This window comes from Typopeltis vanoorti, chromosome 4 (assembly GCF_054136105.1).
Source record: "Typopeltis vanoorti isolate ZY-2024b chromosome 4, IOZ_Tvanoo_1.0, whole genome shotgun sequence".
Classification (NCBI taxonomy): domain Eukaryota; kingdom Metazoa; phylum Arthropoda; class Arachnida; order Uropygi; family Thelyphonidae; genus Typopeltis; species Typopeltis vanoorti.
Genome location: NC_143552.1, coordinates 42,363,849 through 42,384,097, shown reverse-complemented (window position 1 = coordinate 42,384,097; position 20,249 = coordinate 42,363,849). Strand labels below are relative to the sequence as shown.

Below are 20,249 nucleotides of genomic sequence, written 5' to 3'. Positions count from 1 at the left end.
AGAATTCCTTTGGATTTGCCTTGGATTTTAGGCTAAACTCTTCTCATATTACAGTTTTTCTTTCCTTACCATGCTAGTTACTTTCCTGGCTTGAGTCACATTTCTCATGCAGCTGCTTACCACCCCTTTCCTTATACTTTTCCATCAACTCTTTTTCATCTGCAGTTCCTGTTTGATTTTACTAGTCATCTACTTTACACCAAATCGTGTTCTTTTTTTTTTTCACTTGAGGTATACAACTTGCCATTGCTGCTAATAAATATTTCTTCACTAGTTCCTGTGCACTGGTGATTCTCGCCATTCCAGTTCTACCATCTATGGAATTGCTCCAAACTGATTTCTAAGATTCTAGTATTTAGGCTTATTAAAATTAAGGATAACTATATAACAAAGTATGACAACTTTAGTAGGTCTGTTTCTTAATGACATAGTCAGCCTCTTTAAGTTGTTAACCTTTTTGCTAAAAAGGCTCGACAGAGCAGCTGTTAATGTCCATGGCCTTGGCCACAACTTTACAATAGTGCCTGATCAAGTTTCATCTTTAGACATGATGTTGAATATAGAATATGATATCTGCCACTTATCTCTTACTGTTGTGAATAACATCCTTACACCACCATCACTGCCTAAAAGAAATCTCTCCAACAGTTTCCATTGCATTGCATTGCATCAATCCATTGCATTTCTCCATATACACTGGTGTCCAAAAGCTAAGGATGAACTACAATTTTATCTGTAGACGAAAAATTTTCATGACTACAGCCAAATATGAAAATAACTTTATTTCCAGCATACTAATAAATTATATTACACAAAAAATTTTTATGAATTTCATAAAAATTAAATTGCAATATGTTTTTGGTAAAAATTCAAATTTCATAAGGATGTAGTTAATTAATATACAGTGCTTACAGAAAACTATGTGGAGATACATTTTGGTATGGAATATGTCCATCCCGAACTGTGATGTAGTTCTCACAGCACTGTATCATGCTTAGCACCAAGTGATTCAGGAGTTCTTGAGGCAAACTGGCCCACTCCTCCTTCAGAGCCAGGATAAGGCCTTTTTTTTTTTTTCTGGAGGGGAATTTTGAGAGCAATGTATCTCCCTATTGCATCCCAAACATGTTCTATAGGGTTGAGATCTCCCCAGTCCATAAAAATGAATTCTTCACCTACAGCATCACTGAACAATCTACGTTAAAGAACTTCATTACAATATCATTCACCAGTCATAACCTCTTTTTCTCCAGTATCTATAGCTTGGTGCATCCATTAAGCATAATGCCTCCCCACTCCATTACCCCAGTACTGCCATATTTATCCTTTTTAAAAACATTCTAAGCAGTACCACTTGTGTGCCAGATCAAGTGTCATCTAGAATCGTAGGAAAGACTAAAATAACTTTAAAGATTACATCAGTGAGCTAAAGAGTGCATTAGCCCATTGGTGTCTCATCCAATTTTTATGGATACAACACCACTGAAAATGTGTTCTACGATGAGCTGTGAATAAAGGGATGCAGACTATAGGCATATAGGCCTACTTGTTGCAGACGTCTTGGCGCAAATAAATATATGGATATCTCCACAGATATCCACATACACAGCTTTATAATATCTGTGCTTGAATGGAGGCCAATTTGCCAGCTAACTTTCCATGGTATGTCAAATACGTCTTGCTGTTATAACCAAAAATGTCTTCATGCTCTGTGGTAGAGTGAGGGCTACCTCGTAGCAAATGTCTGTACATTCCATTGGTTTGAAATGGTGCCCAGAGCCTGGATACAATGCTATGTGAAATTCCAAACTGGGAATATCAGTAATTCTGTGGCCTTCTTCTTCTTTCCAATAATTCTTTCCCATGTGAAATCATCTAGATGATGTCTTTGAGACATTACAAGACATCCAAGTTTGCAGCTTTATTCCTTCAAACACAGTTTGCTCGGTGCAGCCTTTTGCTTTTATCCTGTTGAGTGCTATCGCATGACCACTTTGTGTGTGATATGAAAATTTGAATGTGTACCTGCTTTTTACTTGAAATCATTAATTTTACAAATTGCCACAGCTGATTCATCTGAATTTGCTGTTGTAATCTTCAGAAATAGTGTTTGTCTCCTTAGGTTTTGGATACTAATGTATTACGCAAAGACAATAACATAATAATCACTAGAATTGCCAAGGGTAACACCATCAGTGCTAGTGATTATAATCGGAAAATAGATGTGTTTGCTCAGAAATTGCACTGCTTATAAACCTCTGGATTATGATCCCACCAATTCTAAAAACATTAAAAAGGCTAATAAAAATGTAATTTCTTGGGCTCCTGAAATTGTTAAAAAATTCAAACCAGTTACCTTTGCCCATTCCCTGATATATGGATTGCCTAAAATTCATAAAGCTGACAGCCTTCTCCATCCCATAGTGGATGCTACTGACTTCTCCTCTTTTAAGTTAGCCAAACCATTAGCTAAATCTTTAAGCCCCACTTACTGGTCATATTTTATCTTATGTTAAAAATTCCACTCAGTTCAATTCTTTAATTCGAAATTTACTTTTAAATAATAATAATATCATGGTGAGTTTTGATGCCAGCTCTTTATTTATCAGTATACCCCTTTCTGACACTTTAGCTTTACTGCAAAATGCTTTCCTTCAACATCATTGATCTTTTCAGTTTTTGCCATCCATGATAGCTACTTCTCTTGGAAGGATATAAACAGATAGAGGGGTATAGCCAGGCTCTTCCCTGTAGCCAATTTCTTTATGGAACATTTTGACAAACATGTCCTTGATACTGCCATTCTCAAACCTTCTATCTAGCTAAGATATATTGATGATGTGTTCTCTGTTTGGACCAGATGACTCAGGCACATGAGACTCCTTCTTCCTCTACCTCAATAGCCAGCACCCAAGAATCAAATTCACCATAGAACAAGAAAATATTAATAATAGGCTGCTTTTTCTAGACACTCTAATCATGTGTCTTCACAATGGCACCCTTTCTATTTCAGTTTACAGAAAACCCACCCACATAGGTAGATATACATAAAACTTTCCCCATTATTCCTCTCACCTCTGAACAGTATGGTGTTATTAAAACTCTTGTCATTAGAACTTCCAACTTCTGTTCCACCCAGGCTTTCCTTTCAGCTGAATTTTCTTTATGATCATGCTTTGGATATCTCACACAGAATCAAAGGAAAAAGGGAAAAAAAAAAACTATGCTTCACAGCACCAAATATAAACTTTAAAGACTTATTAGAATCAGCAGCAGATTTGTTAAACCAGCCTAATGTTAATAAATATGGTTATGTTAAACTCCCCAAGATTTGAGACTTTAACTCTTAGCCCTCTTGCCCAACAGCTAAGGCTAGCTGACCCCTAATGGGGCTATGCTTTTTAGTCTATTTTTTTTTTTTTTGTTTTTTTGCTTATTGCTTTAAGTGTTTTTGTGTTTGCTTTTACAATTTTGAGATTGTATCCTTGGTGATGTCTCTGTGACAGAGACGAAATATGGAATCTAATTAACATGTAGTTTATTGTTCTTCTGTGCTGTATTCATTCCATTAACCCTAATAATGTTATTTCTAAAATTATTATAATCACTTGCCTTATAATTCCACATCAATTCCTTTTTTTCTTAATACTTTTGCATGTCTATTCATCCCCTCCCCCAGTCAAGACCACATGGTCACGCTCTCCAACTGGGACAGGGATGACATTTCAGTTACAACCCAGTTACACATCAAGATATCTTAGGAATAATGATCACTCATTTTGCACTTGCGAAACTCAACTGCCTAAACATATCTTGCTCCTCAAATTGTGTATTTCCTGGCTTATATCAACATCTCACTACATATCCTATCCTGCTCACTCCACTTCACACTATATACTCTCAAAACTATCAGTGCTATTTTACTCCATATTTTCTGATCTGAGAGACAACTCACTTATCATAAGCAATACTCCACCACTGTGTTTGCCTTTCCTATCCTGCTGCAATATGCTATACTCTTCTACTTCTATTCATGTCAGTATATCATTTTCCATCAAAAAAAAAAAAATATATATTTCAGTGATTCCAATAATCTTTGGACTGGCTGAGACTATCAGTGCTACTAATTCTTCTCCTTTATTCCTGATACTTCTGGTATTTGTATAAAGAAGCATCAACACATTATCAGTATTTCTATACCTATTATCACTCCCTCCAGACTCCTTTTGACTCTGCATAACATCATATATTCCTCCATCTGAACAGTGTCTTTTCCCACAAGAGACCATCTCTTTTCCCATCCATCCTGGTACTCTAGTTTTCAGTACTAATACTTACTTATCCTGAGAAAAACATTATCTCCAGATGTCTATATTGTTCAAATGCAATCCATTTCTCACATACAGCTCTCTTCCATCCTCAGATGCACTTCAAGCATCCACTTATCCAGGCCTCCGTTTTGGCAAATACTATCATGTCATTCATTATTGATGATCTCCTCATTTAGGACACTATCTTCCCCCTCACAATCTTCTGCCATACAACCTCAAGCATAAACGTGAAATGCTCATTTGATCCTTTTCTGGTTAAATATTATCTACTGCAGCTGCCTTTCCACATTTCTGTTTTTCAATAGTTTTTTTTTCCTTACCTCAAGTATTGAAATGTATTACTGATTGCTTTCATCTTGATTATTTTTTCCCAGTGTTTTGGTACTGTTTGTTTCATTTAAGTCTTTCAAAGTAATTACTCCAAACATCCAGAACATCTCTCTCTCTCTTTCGCTCTCTCTCTCTCTCTAGTTTTCATGTCACCTTTATCATCTCTGATTCCCTTTACATTACTCTTTCCTTCCTCCATTTTCAACTTTTTCAAATAGCCTGCAGAGAGCATTTCAACACCTTTGTGATCTTTATCTTCCATATTCTTCCAGCATCTTCCCATGAATTCTTATATTCTCAGAGAATTTTCAGACAAGGATTGGTTCTTGTTTTAAGCCCTCTCATTTTTTACTTGAATAATACTTGTATATTTTAGCCTACAGTTCATAATCTCTGAGTGCTGTTTTACTTTGATACTTTTTAAAACTTTATTCTGCGCTTTTCTTTTGAGATATTCAATTTCATCCTTATCAAAATTAAATGGATTACTTCTTGTTTTAAATTCCTTGTATCCATTACATTCTGAACAAGAGTGAAGCATCTTAATGTTTCATGTGTTAGTAATGATTAGTCCATGTCCTGAACAGAAATCCAGCATGTATTTACCATTATTATTAGCTTGCTTTTTTCTCCAAATTTTTCTAAAGCAGGGTGCTTAAGGGTCAAAGCTGTATAACTGAGAGGAGACCTATAGCCTTTAAAGGAATGCGGAGAACCGACCAGGGCTTCTGACCTAATGTCCAATCCTCGCCTTCTCGTGGTGCACCCTGTTGGGTATCTACCTGGATACTGAATGAATGAGGATGGGTTGGCAATTTGGGATTTAGCCAACCAAATTATATTCTTATTGGCTTAAACTATAATACAAAATGATGGTACAACATGACAGAATTTCGTGCTGGCTGGGGCATCGCCCTGTTAAACAAGGCCCCTGTTGTTTTCGCCAGGGAACCAGAGTGAACAGCGAAAAGTCAGCTACTGGAACAAATCCTAAAACACACTCCAACTCAATATCATAAGAGTTCAAGGATCAGTACTATCAACATAAGAAGCCTAAATAGCAAAGAAATGGAGCTAGCCGAGGAATTGGATAAATACCAGATCGAAATAATAGGGGTGAATGCAAACAAAAAAGACAAAAACTGGTGAGATCTTTCTGAGCAATAAATACTAAATGTTATATTCAGGCAATGACGATCAAGGAAAACAAGGAGCTGTTAGTTTTTGCTATTATTATTTGTTTCCTAACTTTTTAGTGTTTCATGGTATGCTAGAAATCCTCTCCCTTATCCTTACTCAACTCCATTCGAAAATAGTTAGAAGTACCTACAAACACAGTAATTTATCTATCCATGACCCCTCTGCTACTATAATCTGCTTTAGCTAAATCCTCTCCCTTTGGTGGCCATTCCCTCGGTTGGTTATGAGTGCAAAGCTCAGCAGACAAAGAGTCTGTCTCGGGCTAGAGTCAAGCCTCTTTGAATGCAAAATCCAGAATTAATTCCCTTTCAGAATTAAGAAAAATTTGTTTGATAATGCTGCGCCATCTTATTTCCTATGCAAAAGAAATCTCCTTGTCATGGAGTTAACACACAGACTATTTTATGATTCTAGAATCTAGCAAACAGCAATCCCAATTATAAATCCTTAACAAACTTATTCTACATGCAGTTGTAGCCAATCCTCCTGCGTTTGAATTTGTACAGGTTCTGATTTTAGTGAGTGGTGCATTGATTATAGAGATCAGGCAACTTTATAAGGTAGAGAAAACATGAATGTTTATTCATTCTTTAGCTCGATGTACATTTATCAAAAGTTCACTTAACTAAACTGAATTGCACTTGCACCTAACAATTATTAACTAGACAAAATAGAATTACAATCAATACATTACATTATGAGACAATATCAAATTTAAGTTGTCCTGCTTCTACTCATGTAACACAATTAAGCTAGCGATTATCTCATTCATCTAAGGCTAACAGACAATGGCATACCTCAAAAATTCAATGTCAAACTTTACTACTATGCACATTTAGAGTTACAGTAATTTATCGATAGGTTAAGTACTAGAGTCCTGTTACTAATTATCAAGTCCTATCACATAATATATCAGCACTTTGCTGCACTTCAGCATAGTTCAGAATACAATGGAACTAGAAAGATTTTACATTACCGACCATCTGGTTCGTGCTGGTATCTTCTCCCGATCAGTCCTTTGTGAGCACGTGGCTTGTTATGGCCTGTTGTCATTGGATATGACCCTCTAGTGACTACGTTCATGAATCACCCTCTTGCCGATGTGAGCGAGACTGCTCTGCCTGGACAGGTCCTCGTGATTCGGCATGAAGCTTCGGTTCTCGCTGACTGTCTAGCTGTACCGTAGATATGCCTGGACTGGACAGCCACCTGGTTGCTTAGCTGCCGCTGACCATTGTCCTTCTCAACTGCTCGTGCCACTTCTACCGGTACCCAAAATCCAAAGGGAGATGAAGAGAAAAAAGAGCCTCAAGCCTGCGCTGCTAAGCTTCTTATACCCCCATGTTTCTGCTCTTCCCCTATGTCACTGATTCTGCTCAGCACCTAAGCCCCTTGCACTCGGTACTATCTGCTCCTCGATATGTTCTCCACGTGGATGTCTTGCGTGCACCTCGCGACTACCTCGGGTTATGTCTTTAAGCCAATTACTTCAATGTGAACTTCGATCTAACCCTTCCTGTTCGAATATAATTCTCACAAAAATCTGATTCCATTCGGTTTTACATAGGAGAGTTAACAATATAGCAAAAGAGCGGAATTTACAAAACAAAGAACTAATACATTATTTATAATTTCATTTATACCTATATACAAGTACTTCTTTAGGAAAATTTATTTGTATCCTAGTTAAATCTTTAGGAAAATTTATTTGTATCCTAGTTAAAATGTCATAAAACATTTATGACAATTTAAACCTTTCGTTCAAGATTTAACAGAGTAGCCATAGTATTCAACACTAAATACAAGGCTAATCTTCTTGAATGGCAGGCAATTTCACGTAGAGTGATGTGGACAAATATCAGAATGGGGAACTGGACAATGAGACTTATTTGTGCCTATGGTCCCATAGAGGGGGTTTTACTAGAGTAGAAGTGGAGGAAGTTTTTGAGGCTTTAGAGAAAGCAATTGATGCAATGAAAAATGAAAAGATGGTCCTTGTTGGAGAGCCAAATAGCAGAATAGGAAATGATTGGCAGACATACAGAAATATTTGGGTTGGAGAAAAGAGCAAAGCTAATAATAATGGCAAATACCTGTTGGATTTCTGCCCAGGATACGGACTGGTTATTACTAATATAAGGTTCCAACCTAAAAATGTGCAAAATTCACATGGAGAGAAGAGGCAAGTAATAAGAAGTATCATTAACTATGTTATTGTTCATAGTGATGTTTTCTCACTGTGCAGGACACTGGAGTATGCAGAGGATTTGAAATTGGAAGTGATCACCATTTAGTCTTGAGCAGGATAAATTTGAATTTCACACTAAAAAAGAAGAACATGTAAAAGTTGAGAAGCTCTTAGATGTGAACTATAAACTAAAATACACAAACATTATTCAAGGAAAAATGAAAAGAGTTTGAGAACAGGAACCAAACCTTGGAGATTCACTGCAAGTCCTGAAGAAACATTGATTCAGCCAGAGAGCCGCGTGGTGAGGTTCTCTGCAAAAATAGAAAAATCAGAACTCCACGGGAGGAAGGTCTTTAAAAAAGCATATCAGCAGTTCTTGGGAAATAAGTCAGCTTGTGCTCTTAGAGAATATAGAGACAAATGTAAGAAAGCTAAACACTATGTAAAACTAGCTAAACAAAAGTCATGAGAAGACTTTGGTAAGAACATAGAAAATAAATATCAAGAACATGGCAAAATATTCTGGAGGCTGTTGATAAAGCTCAGAAATGGGGTAAGGAGCTCTGTAAGGAATTAGAGATGATAAATGTGATATGAAAACTGAAGAAAAAGATGTCCTTGAAGTATGGGGTAATTACTTCGAAAAATTGCTAAGTGAAATAATCAGTGACAGTCCAATGAATACATATCCATACTTAAAGTAGAAAAAGCCATCAAAAGCCTGAAATGTGGAAAGGTAGCTGAAGTAGATGATATTTGACCAGAAATGCTCAAGTATAGAGGTATAAAAGTCTTACAGTAGCTGCACTAAATAGTTCAGAAAGCCTGGACAGAGGGATGAATTCTAGATGATTGCATAGAGCTCTCATAGCACCCATATATAATAAGGGAAATAAAACTGAATGTGAGAATTATAGAGGTATTTCTCTGCCGAGTGTTCCTGGTAAGATTTATGCCACTATATTTGAGAAACGGTTGAGAAGGATTGTGGAAGAGAAGCTTGGTTAAGAACGAGCTGGATTCAGGCCAAATAGAGGCTGTCAGAATCAGGTTTTCACTTTATGACAAATAGTTGAGAAATCATGGGAATATAACAAAGATCTGTATTTAAGTTTTGTTTATCTGGAAAAGGCATATGACAAGGTGCCAAGAGAGAAGCTATTCAAAACTCTGCAGTTATATGGTGTCAGTGGGACATTATATCAAGCAATACTTAGTCTTTATTCAAGCTTTAAGTCAGCAGTTAAAATTTAAGGAAGTATAGGAAGATGGTTTAATGTTAAATCTGGTGTCAGACAAGGATATACATTATCTATATGGATTGCATTATGAAGGAAAGTGGTATTAAACCTGATATCAAAATTAGATATCGGGTTTAATATCCAATATCAGACTTGTAGCGGATTTATTTAGAAGTATAACATTTAATGCAGATGATGTTATACTTCTAAATAAATCCGCTACAAGTCTGCAAGATTCCCTGACTAAATTGAATAACTGTTGTAATAGATATGGTATGAAGGTCAGCAATAACAAGACAAGACAATGAAAATAGGCAGAAGCATTGAAAATATCACCTGCATTGTGAATGGGGAAACCTGTAGAACAAGTTTTACAGGTTTCCCCATTTATTATTTATTTTATTTTTTTACTTCATCAAAAAATAAATTTAAATTTATTTTTTGATGAAGTAAACATTTCAGCTACTTAGGCACAATTTTTAGTGAAGATGGTAAATTAAATATGGAAATAGACAACAGAATCAACAAAGCTGGTATGGTAGGAAGTCAACCGAATAAATTTATATGGAATAAGAGAGAAATTAGTCAAAACACTAAATAAGCTGTATACAAGACAGTGTGCAAACCAATTTTAACTTATGAGTCTGAGAACTGGGTTAGAAATAAAACACTTGACCAAAGACTGGAGACCACAGATATGAGAGTCCTGAGAAAATTTAGGGCATGAACAGATGGTATCATTGGCAATATCATATTAAAAATGAGGAAATTAGGAAAGAACTTGATATTCTTAGCATCCAAGAATGTGTTGGCAGAGCTAATCTCAGATAGTATGGTCACTTAAACAGAATGGGAGAGGAAAGATCAGCAGAACAAGTGTTCTCTGCTAGGTTGGCAGGAAAAATACCCAGAAGAAGATCAAGATATAGGTGGATTGATATGGTAAAGTCCCTTTGTCATACACACAGCTCATCATACTGTGCCTTAAACACATTCAATTTCTCTGTAGACATCATAATCTCATGCAAGGCATTCCAGTCATTCACAACTCTGTATGCAAAAATATGCTTCCCACTCCCTTGTTTACACTTTCCTTATAATGCTGGAATTTTTTGATGTAAATTTTTCATGTAGTACTATCTTATCCTGTACACCACTTGAGAGTGCATATCAGGAATTTGATGATGATGGTGATTTTTCTAAAGCATTTCCTATATGTCTAGTACTCATTTCCTACTCTACTGTTTAGATCTTCAACTTTTCATTTTACTTTACGTCAGCTATAAATATATAAATCTGCTAGTACCTTTTATTCAGCAAAAGAAATACACAAAGCTATTTAGCTCTAACTTTTGAAAACTATGGGAGGGAGACCGCCAATCTCCACCCATTGATAATCATAGATAGTTAGCCCAAGACCATCATCATCATCATCATCATCTTCCTTATACCCTCTTTTACCGTGCGGTGTCGAGGGGCCATTGATCATCGGACCTCACTCCGTTTACAGTATAAGGTGGTCAGCCTTATACCCTGGTGTATCCTATGGCCTGTAGTGTTGAGTTCTCAAGGCCAGTTTGCCTGCTTTGCGGGATGAAAAACCCCAGAATAAACTGGGGAAAAAACCCTGCTGTCCACGCCCAAGACTGGCTAACTTGGCTATGGCTGAGGAAGATCCTTCAGCTCCTCACGTCACCGACGGGAATCGAACCTAGGACACTCCTTCCCCAGGCATATGGTTGCGAAGCACATAGCCACTAGGCTAACCGCGCAGACGTTAGCCCAAGACTGTTATTGATTTATTTGGCATCCATTGAGAAGAATACAGCAGACAGCTGCCACAATCCCTAACAATATATGTTATTGTCTGAAACAATGTAGATTCTGTTATCAATTTTCTTGAGTTGTGGGATTAAAGACAAATTTTCAGGATCAAAAACTCTACGTACTTTTGTTGGGGATCAGTTAACTCAGGAATAGATTGAAGAACTTAGAGAAAGTTCCTAGTAGTAGGAAAGTAGGCAACTAGTAGGCAGCTAGAATGAAACAGTCTTTCTTCAGCTGGCCTAGCATTCTGGATGACCATGTCTACAACAACAACATCAACACCACATCCACAAGGCTTTATATTAGCTACTTTCTCTGATAACTCAAAAAATTCCTTCACTCTTTAATAGAACTCTCTTTGGAACTATAAGCACAAATAAATTTCATTTTTCAGTTCTCTATTTTGATCACATCACTGTGCTTGATAATGCTTGCCATTCAAGAAGATTATCCTGACATTTAGTAATGAATACAATTCTCTTTTATAATGCAATTAAAATAATGAAATGCATACATATGCCCTATTATTTTTTTTCTCTTGCATTAGAAACAGACAGGTATACAGCCCATTTGCTCCTAGGAATATGGATATTAGTTGGTATGTTTACCTTTGTTATTGTGCAGATGATGTTCGCTGCATCAGAACATTTGGTAAGGCCTATTAAGTTTTAATTACATTTGTTGATTTGTTTGCTCTAATAAAATGAATTTTGGAATGAAGTGCTGTATTTTGCTATATTTGCATAGGTAGAGTAGTTATGTGATATTACTTTGACTTATAATTCAAATATCTTTTTCCTCTTACCGACAGATTTTCTCAAAGTGCATATGTAAGGAGATGAGAAGATTAACATGGCTTATCTCAGCTATACTTTCTTAAACATACAAAAGCAAAGAAAACAAGTAAACAGGGAAGCCTAGGAAATTTATTAACATACCAAGAAATATCAATAGATCCTATCTCACATATAATAAAACAAACAGACAAAACCTTACACCAATTAAAAAGACAAGATGAAATAAATACACCTTAAAATAATTATTTGACACAAACATCTCATTCAAATTTCTGACAAAAAATATGCAAGCCAGGTTTACCAGAATAATCAGTTTTTACAAAAATACTATTTTTGTAAAAATATGTCTCAACCATAATAAAAACAGAGTAAAAAAATTACTAAGGCAAGACATACCTTCACCAAGCCAAGCTATAACCAGAAAATATCATATTCTTGATATGATATTTTCATATCAAGAATTCATGTTAAGACTTCGAGATTCTTGTTAAGACTTGAGTCCAATTCTGGACTCAAGTCTTAACACTCTTGAGATTCTGATTGATTTAAAATGTGCTGTGTAATGGATCTATTTTGTCGTCTTTCCCGATTCTTTGGACCCCTGCCAGAACTGAGATTTGAATTAAACTGCCTGATCAGAGGCAATGTCAGTTTTCTAGCACGTCTCATAACACAGGGACTCATATTACATTGAATCCTATAGCAGTATTCAAATTGACATTTTGTAATATCCTAAAGCACCTCCAGTTCACTTACTGTCATTCTCATATCTGTCCTAGCAGATGAAGTGAAACAGTAACACAAATATAAATGACAGAAGAGGATCTAGCAGGTTTAGTAAAAAAAAAAAAAAAAAAAAAAAAAAAAAAAATTTAAATTAATATTAAGAAATGTTAATTATTTTATTATTACCCTAAGACCCCCCCCCATGGAGTCAAAGACTCATCTAGGAAGTCACACAGCTCATCATACTGTGCCTTAAACACATTCAATTTCTCTGCAAACACCATGCTCACAGTCAGTGCATTCCAATCATTCACAACGCTCCATGTAAAAGAACTGCTTCTCACTCCCTTGCTCACAACTCCTTATACAGCTTCCAAGGATGACTCTATGGAAAATCCTCTAACATTAATCCTATAACAATCCCTTACCAACTTGTACCTCTATTATATCATCTCGCTTCCTCCTGTCCACTAGACATTGCAAATGTATCGTCTCAACCTTTTTTCATAGTCAACATTCTAGAGATCTGAAACTATTTTAGTCAGTCACCTCTGGATCCTCTCCAACATCTCTTCATCCTTTTGAAAACCAGGTGATCAAATCTGTGTACAGTAGTTCCATATATATATATATATATATATATATATATATGGCCTAATCAGAGTCTTATATGAGGGTGATCTGAAAAGTTGTCGGCCTAACAACAAAAAAACGAATTTATAATTTTTAAATTATTTTTATTTTTCAACATAATCTCCCTTAAGATTAATACATTTATTAAAGCGATGTTCCAGCACCATAATCCTGTCCCTGTAATGGTTCTCAGTAAGATCTGCAAAATACCCCTCTATAGCTGCAATCACCTCGATTCGAAGAAAAATGCTGACCAGCAAGGAAGAGTTTTAATTTTGGGAAGAGATAGAAGTCAGAGGGTGCCAAATCTGGGGAATAGGGTGGATGCTCCAACAATTCATAGCGCAGATACCTTAATTTTCCCATTGCCAAAACATCTTTGTGGACATGTGCATTGTCCTGATAAAAGATGATATTTTTCTTCTGCCAACTGGGTCTTTTCTCACAAATTAACAGCGGTTTTCCTTGCAAAGAGAACAAGAATATGGTTTATTCTTGTTGTGTATATTACTTATTTTAAAAGTGTTGGAAGTGGATGTTATGTGCATATTACTTATTTTCAGATAAATACACCCAAATAAAATGGATAGATTTCTCAAAATGCCTTTAGCATCCCAAATCACCGATGCCATGACCCTTTCTTCTGGTGGAACTGACTTTGTCTTCTTTGGCGCTGAACAACTGGCTTCTGTCCACTGTTTTGACTGCTGTTTGGATTCTGGTGTGTAATGGTGAATCCCAAGTCTCATCCACAGTAATAAATTGATGCACAAAATCAGTTTTATTCTTGTTAAAAATGCTCCAAGCACTTTTCAGAGATTTTCATGCGAATGCATTTTTGATCTGCTGTGAGCAAGCATGACACCCATCTTGTGCAAACCTTTTTCATTTGCAATTCTTCATGCAAAATATATCCTATGCGTTCTTTTGAAATGCCTAGAGCAGTGGTTCTCAAAGGGTGCACCCTGTGGTATTCTAGAGAAATAAATATAGTTACTCTATTATACCTTTTCATTACGGATATACCTCTCTTTTTGTCAACACATCATTATTATGTTAATTAACAGCGGTTTTCCTTGCAAAGAGAACAAGAATATGGTTTATTCTTGTTGTGTATATTACTTATTTTAAAAGTGTTGGAAGTGGATGTTATGTGCATATTACTTATTTTCAGATAAATACACCCAAATAAAATGGATAGATTTCTCAAAAAGAAGCGTGATATTGAAGAATGAGATTCTGGAAGTGAGCAAAAGTTAAGTGCAGGTAAGAAAGCAAAATCGCAGCCCACTCGCAAATATAATGAAAGTTATTTAAGCTTTGCTTTCACTTGGACCGGAAGTGAAGATCATCCTTTGCCGCTATGTTTAGTATGTGGATGTAAAATGGCAAATGAATCATTGCTTCCTAGTAAATTGAGTAAACATTTTAAAACTATACACTCTAATTTACAAGATAAATCTGTAAGTTTTTTCAAGAGATTGTCTGAACAGCAAACAAAAGCGGCAAATTCTTTTAAAAGTATAATAACTGTTTCTGATAAAGCTCAAATCGCTTCTTATCAAGTCTCAGAACTGATAGCAAAAAATATGAAAGATCATACTTTGGGTGAGTCACTTATTTTGCCTGCATGCAAAAAAATGGTGATGACAATGCTTGGAAATGAAGCAGTAATGAAAATTAGCAATATTCCTCTGTCCAACGATACAGTTCACAGGCGTATTATAGAAATGTCTTCTGATATCGAGAAAAATGTATGCAGTAATAAACTTCAGTATTCAAATTTTGCATTGCAAGTTGATGAGTCAACAGACATTACCAACAAGGCGCAACTCTTAGCATTCATCCATTTTATTAATGAAGATGAAATAGTAAATCAGTTTCTTTTTTGCAAAGAATTAAGTGTGTCTACAAAAGGTGAGGATGTTTTTAACATTTTGAATAGCTATCTTGATAAATGGCAGTTAACATGGAAGTCGTGTGTAGGCATTTGTACAGATGGAGACCCTTCCATGGTAGGCTGTGTTAAGGGCTTTATATCTTTTGTAAAAAAACAAAATGAGAATGTTATCGTAACTCACTGCTTTCTTCATAGGGAGGCCTTGATGGCAAAAACATTGGGAGAAAAATTAAGAGAAGTTTTAGGTCAAGTTTTTCAAATGGTAAACTTTATTAAAACAAGACCTGTCAAATCGCGTTTAGTCGAAAAGCTTTGTATCAATATGGATTCACAACACAGATGGCTGCTTTTACACACTGAGGTGAGGTGGCTGTCAAGGGGGAAAGTACTTACCCATGTACACGAGCTACGACAAAAACTTCTTGCGTTTTTTGAAGAGATGAAACAATTACATTTTTGTAACCTCCTTCGGTGCGAATTTTGGATTGCAGGTTACTGTATTTGGCCAATATATTTCAGCAGCTCAATATTTCGAATACTAGCATGCAAGGGAAAGAAGAAAATATTCTCACATCCACTAACAAAATGAAAGCATTTCAGAGAAAACTACAGATTTGGAAAAGAAAAGCTATTGAAGGTAATTTGGAAATGTTTCCATTGGTAAGTAACACTTGCATAAATGAAACACTTCCAATAATAGTTGAACATTTAACAAGTTTAGAAGAAAAATTGAGTTCTTATTTTCCATCACTTAACACTGAACAATACAATTGGATTAGAAACCCATTTATGGAAACTTCAAGTGATTTTGGTTTAACATTAACAGAAGAGGTATTAAATATAACAGAGGTATTAAATATATTGCGAAACTTAAATGCAAACACTGCGGTAGACTTAGATGGAATATCAGCTCGGGTGTTGCGTGAATGTGCAAATGAATTGTCAACCCCTCTTACCTGGATATTTAATTTAAGTTTGAACTCGGGTATGGTCCCTAGGGAGTGGAAGTTAGGCAAAGTGGTTCCTTTGCATAAGGGTGGCTCTAAAACTGCAGTATTGAATTACAGACCAATCACCATCTCAGGAGTAGTGGTAAAAGTATTGGAAAAGTTGGTTAAAGACAAAATTCAAGAATGGGTGGATCAGGATATGATACTCTATAGAGGCCAACATGGTTTTGTTAAAGGTAGATCCTGCCTTAGCAATCTATTAACTATCCATAATAGAATAACATCAGAGTTGGACAAAGGAACTGGCTACACAGTGGTACTTCTGGATTTTGCTAAGGCTTTTGACAGGATACCCCATAGAACACTGTTACGCAAATTGGAGCAGATGGGAATGGATATTAAATTGGTGATATGGATAGGAGAATGGCTCAGGGAGAGATACCATAAGGTGGTGTATGGAGGAGCCGAGTCCAGAATGAGGCAGGTGACCAGTGGTGTGCCTCAGGGCTCTGTGCTTGGGCCAATGTTGTTTAATTTGTATATAAATGATATAGGAAACGGCTTAAAGGGAGATATTCAGTTGTTTGCTGATGATGCAAAGTTGTGTAGTGCAATAAAAAAATCAAGCTGATGTTGAAAGTTTGCAGGAGGATTTAAATAAGCTGGTAAAATGGGCAAAAGAAAATGGATGTCAGTTCAATGTGGAAAAGTGTAAAGTCTTGCATTTTGGGATTAAAAGATTACCAGCTGTGTACTACATCGATGGAAAGGTACTCCAAGAGATTGATGAGGCTAGGGACTTAGGGGTATTGGTAGATAAGGAGATGAAGTTCAGAGGACACATTGCTAAGGTGTCCAAGATTGCACATAGGATTACTTGGTTGTTGAGGAACACACTGACATCCAGAGATAAAGAGGTTATTATTCCCCTTTATAAAGCATTGATACTTCCACATTTGGATTACTGTGCTCAGGTCTGGTCACCTGGATTCCTTGGAGATGAGGAGGCTGTGGAGAGGGTTCAGAGAAGAGTGACCAAGTTGGTGAGTGATATAAAAAATGCTCCCTACATTGATAGATTGAGAGCTTGTGGATTGCAGAGATTGGTTGATAGGCGAAGAAGAGGGGATATGATAGAAACATTCAAATTACTAAAAGGTTTTTATAGGATTGATGCAGGGGAAATGTTTCAGCTGTGTGATAGTGATGGAAGAACAAGAGGTCATCTCTGGAAATTAAAGAAGAGTGTGGTTAACAAAGGTGTCAGAACAAGGTTTTTTGCCTGGAGGGTGGTGAATGAGTGGAATTCATTGCCTGACTTTGTTGTGAGCTCTTCATCTGTAAATGAATTCAAGAAGAGATATGACAGATATTGTTTTGCTAGCTTGGGTCTCCCGCGATGAGTCTACTGACTCCATGGAGATACCCGTAATAATAATAAGAAGAAGAAGTGGCAGCTATATCCACTGATCGTGGATTGATGATTAAACATAAGGAATTGTCTCTTGAGGCCTTTTGGATTTCTATAAAAGAAGAATATGTGTCAATATCTAAAAAAGCTTTGAACATTTTACTACAATTTTCAACATCATATTTATGTGAATTAGGATTTTCTACCCTCACCACAATTAAGTGTAAAAAGAGAGGAACTCTTCAATGTATTGATGAGGAAATGAGTTTGCCTTTCAAATATATGCCCAAACATTGAAGCAATCGCTAGGACACATCAGGCTCATGTTTCTCATAAACACAAGAATGAATAAATTTAAGGTTATGTTTCATTTTATTTTTTTTTTATCGCATTATTTTTTTTCTGTAATATTTGACTTAATTATTATAACATATTTCTCAGAAATTTGTATATAGTGCGCCTACAATTATTTGTAGGATTTTAAATGCACCCTGACTTCAAAAAGTTTGAGAACCACTGGCCTAGAGTCTCAGCAATTTCATGCACTTTGACTCGCCAGTCATCCAATACCATATCGTGCACTTGATCAATGATTTCTGGTGTTGTTACAGTTTTTGGACGTCCTTCATGTAGTTCATCTTCAAGGCTACTGCCATGTTTAAACTCGGCAGCCCATTTCCTAATTGTTGAAAACGAAGGAGAAGAGCACATTGTCACCCATAAATGTTTATGAACTTCGAATGAATTTCTTTTGGCGTTAAACCTTCTTTTGCGAAGAATTTTATAACTGCACGATACTCAATTTTATCCATTGCAAAGGATACAGACTACACTTTTGCTTCAGACAGCTGTATAAAAAAACTACTTGATAGAATGATTTGCAATTTCATATGGATGCTTATGACAGATATACCAACTTAGAAAAAGAAAATCTTGCTGACAGTGTTGCCATCTATGGCCTAGGCCGAGAACTTTTCAGAACCTGCCCTCGTACAATGTAACCAGAATCTCCTTACTTCTACAAGTCGGTATCCTCTGCATCATTGCCTGAATTCATTGTGTTGTGCTTACAATTTTCGTAGTGTATCTTTTAAATTTTAGATCCTTATCCACTATCACCAATCTATTATTTCCTCCACCTCTGCCAATATATCAGTCTGTTGAAGTCTTTTTGTAAGGTCTCAACATTTGCACTTCTCCTCATAGTTCATCCCAACTTTGCATAATTTGCAAACAACTAAATATCCCTATTCAAATCTTCTTCAATATCATCATCATACTGGTTAAATAGCAATGACCCTAAAAAACAGACCCCTGAAGCACAACACTAATGACTTTCCTCTTTTCTGATATTGCTCCTCCATATACAACTTGTTGATATGTATCAGGCAGCCAGTCTCCAATCCAGTACACTAGTCTAATATCCAACCTCATCCAGTCTAGTTTGACTATCTACTTATCATGGGGTAATCTATCAAAAGGCCTTGCAAAGTCTAAGTACTACTGTGTATCCATCTCTCACATCCAATGGTGCTGCTGTCACCTTATTGTAATAAGTAAGTAGATTACTAAAACATCCTTTAGAAAATCTGTGCTGTCCATCAAAGATAACACCATTATTTTCAACCCAATTCTGGATTTTGATTCTCACCAGCCTCTCCAACACCTTAACCACACCACTTGACACACAGATTGGCCTATAATTTGATGCTTGAGTTATGTTACCTCCTTTATCAAGTGGTACAATCTTGCCTTCCTTCCACTCCTTTGGAATTTGACCCAATGTAAGACTCACATTAAACAAATATGTCAAGGCTGATGTCAACTTCCTGGCACGTTCCTTCAAAATATGCAGTGATATATCATCAAGTCCCTCAGCCTTATTAATATCAAGTTTGCTTAATTCCCCATATATCTCTTCCTCAGTCACAGTCAGTCTCTCCTGCATACCGTCCACTGCTCTCAAATACTCCACGATGTCACATTCACAAGGATGAAAGACCCTTATGAACTGCTCATTAAATATCTCAACTATATATATCCTCTGAAGCAGTTATTCTTATACCATTTTCTCCACTCATTGCCATCCTACTATATCGTTCTTTTTTTTTTCTTTTTCTTCTTTACTGCTACATATCAAAAGAACTCCCTAGGATTCTTTTTGGCTCCATTAGCTAACTGCTGCTCATACTGAACTTTTGCTGCCCTTAACAACTGAGTTACTCTCCTTGCCTGTTCTTTGCATTCCTCATGGAATTAATTATTATTGCTCCTCTTATGTTGCCTCCATAATGCCTTTTTTTCTCTGTATTGCATGCTTAATCTTTTCATTCATCCATTTCATAACTACCTTATTAACCTTCTGACTTTTGGAATACATTTAGACATTGCTTCTACTAAATAATTCTTGAACATCATCCAAGAGCAGCATTGATATCAGTATAATCCAACTCCTCATTCCATGTGACAGCTGCAAGCTCTCTCCTGAGGTTTTCATAATTGCCAGCTTTGTGGAACTTGAATATCTTGAATATCACCCAAGTTGCATTGATCTCCCTTCCACCAACTCCTCATTCCATGCCCACAGCTTTCAGTTATGGCATGAAATGCCATAACTGAAAGCTGTGTTGGTGATTATGAGAAAGTTGGTTGGTGATTATGAGAAGCTTCTTGGTAGTAAGAAATTGACTCACTTCCCTTTTTACCTTCATA

At 36.2% G+C, this 20,249-nt stretch overlaps 1 protein-coding gene across 2 annotated transcripts in view; it reads left to right on the top strand.

Moving 5' to 3' along the window:
- The window catches only part of Zip99C (Zinc transporter Zip99C), a 252,260-nt gene that overhangs the window by 79,733 nt on the left and 152,278 nt on the right, over nt 1-20,249 (top strand). For both annotated transcript variants that reach the window (XM_090391764.1, XM_090391763.1), the window contains exon 3: nt 11,668-11,771. In XM_090391764.1, the coding sequence (XP_090247890.1) occupies nt 11,668-11,771 (104 nt within the window). The remainder of the gene's footprint in view (nt 1-11,667; nt 11,772-20,249) is intronic.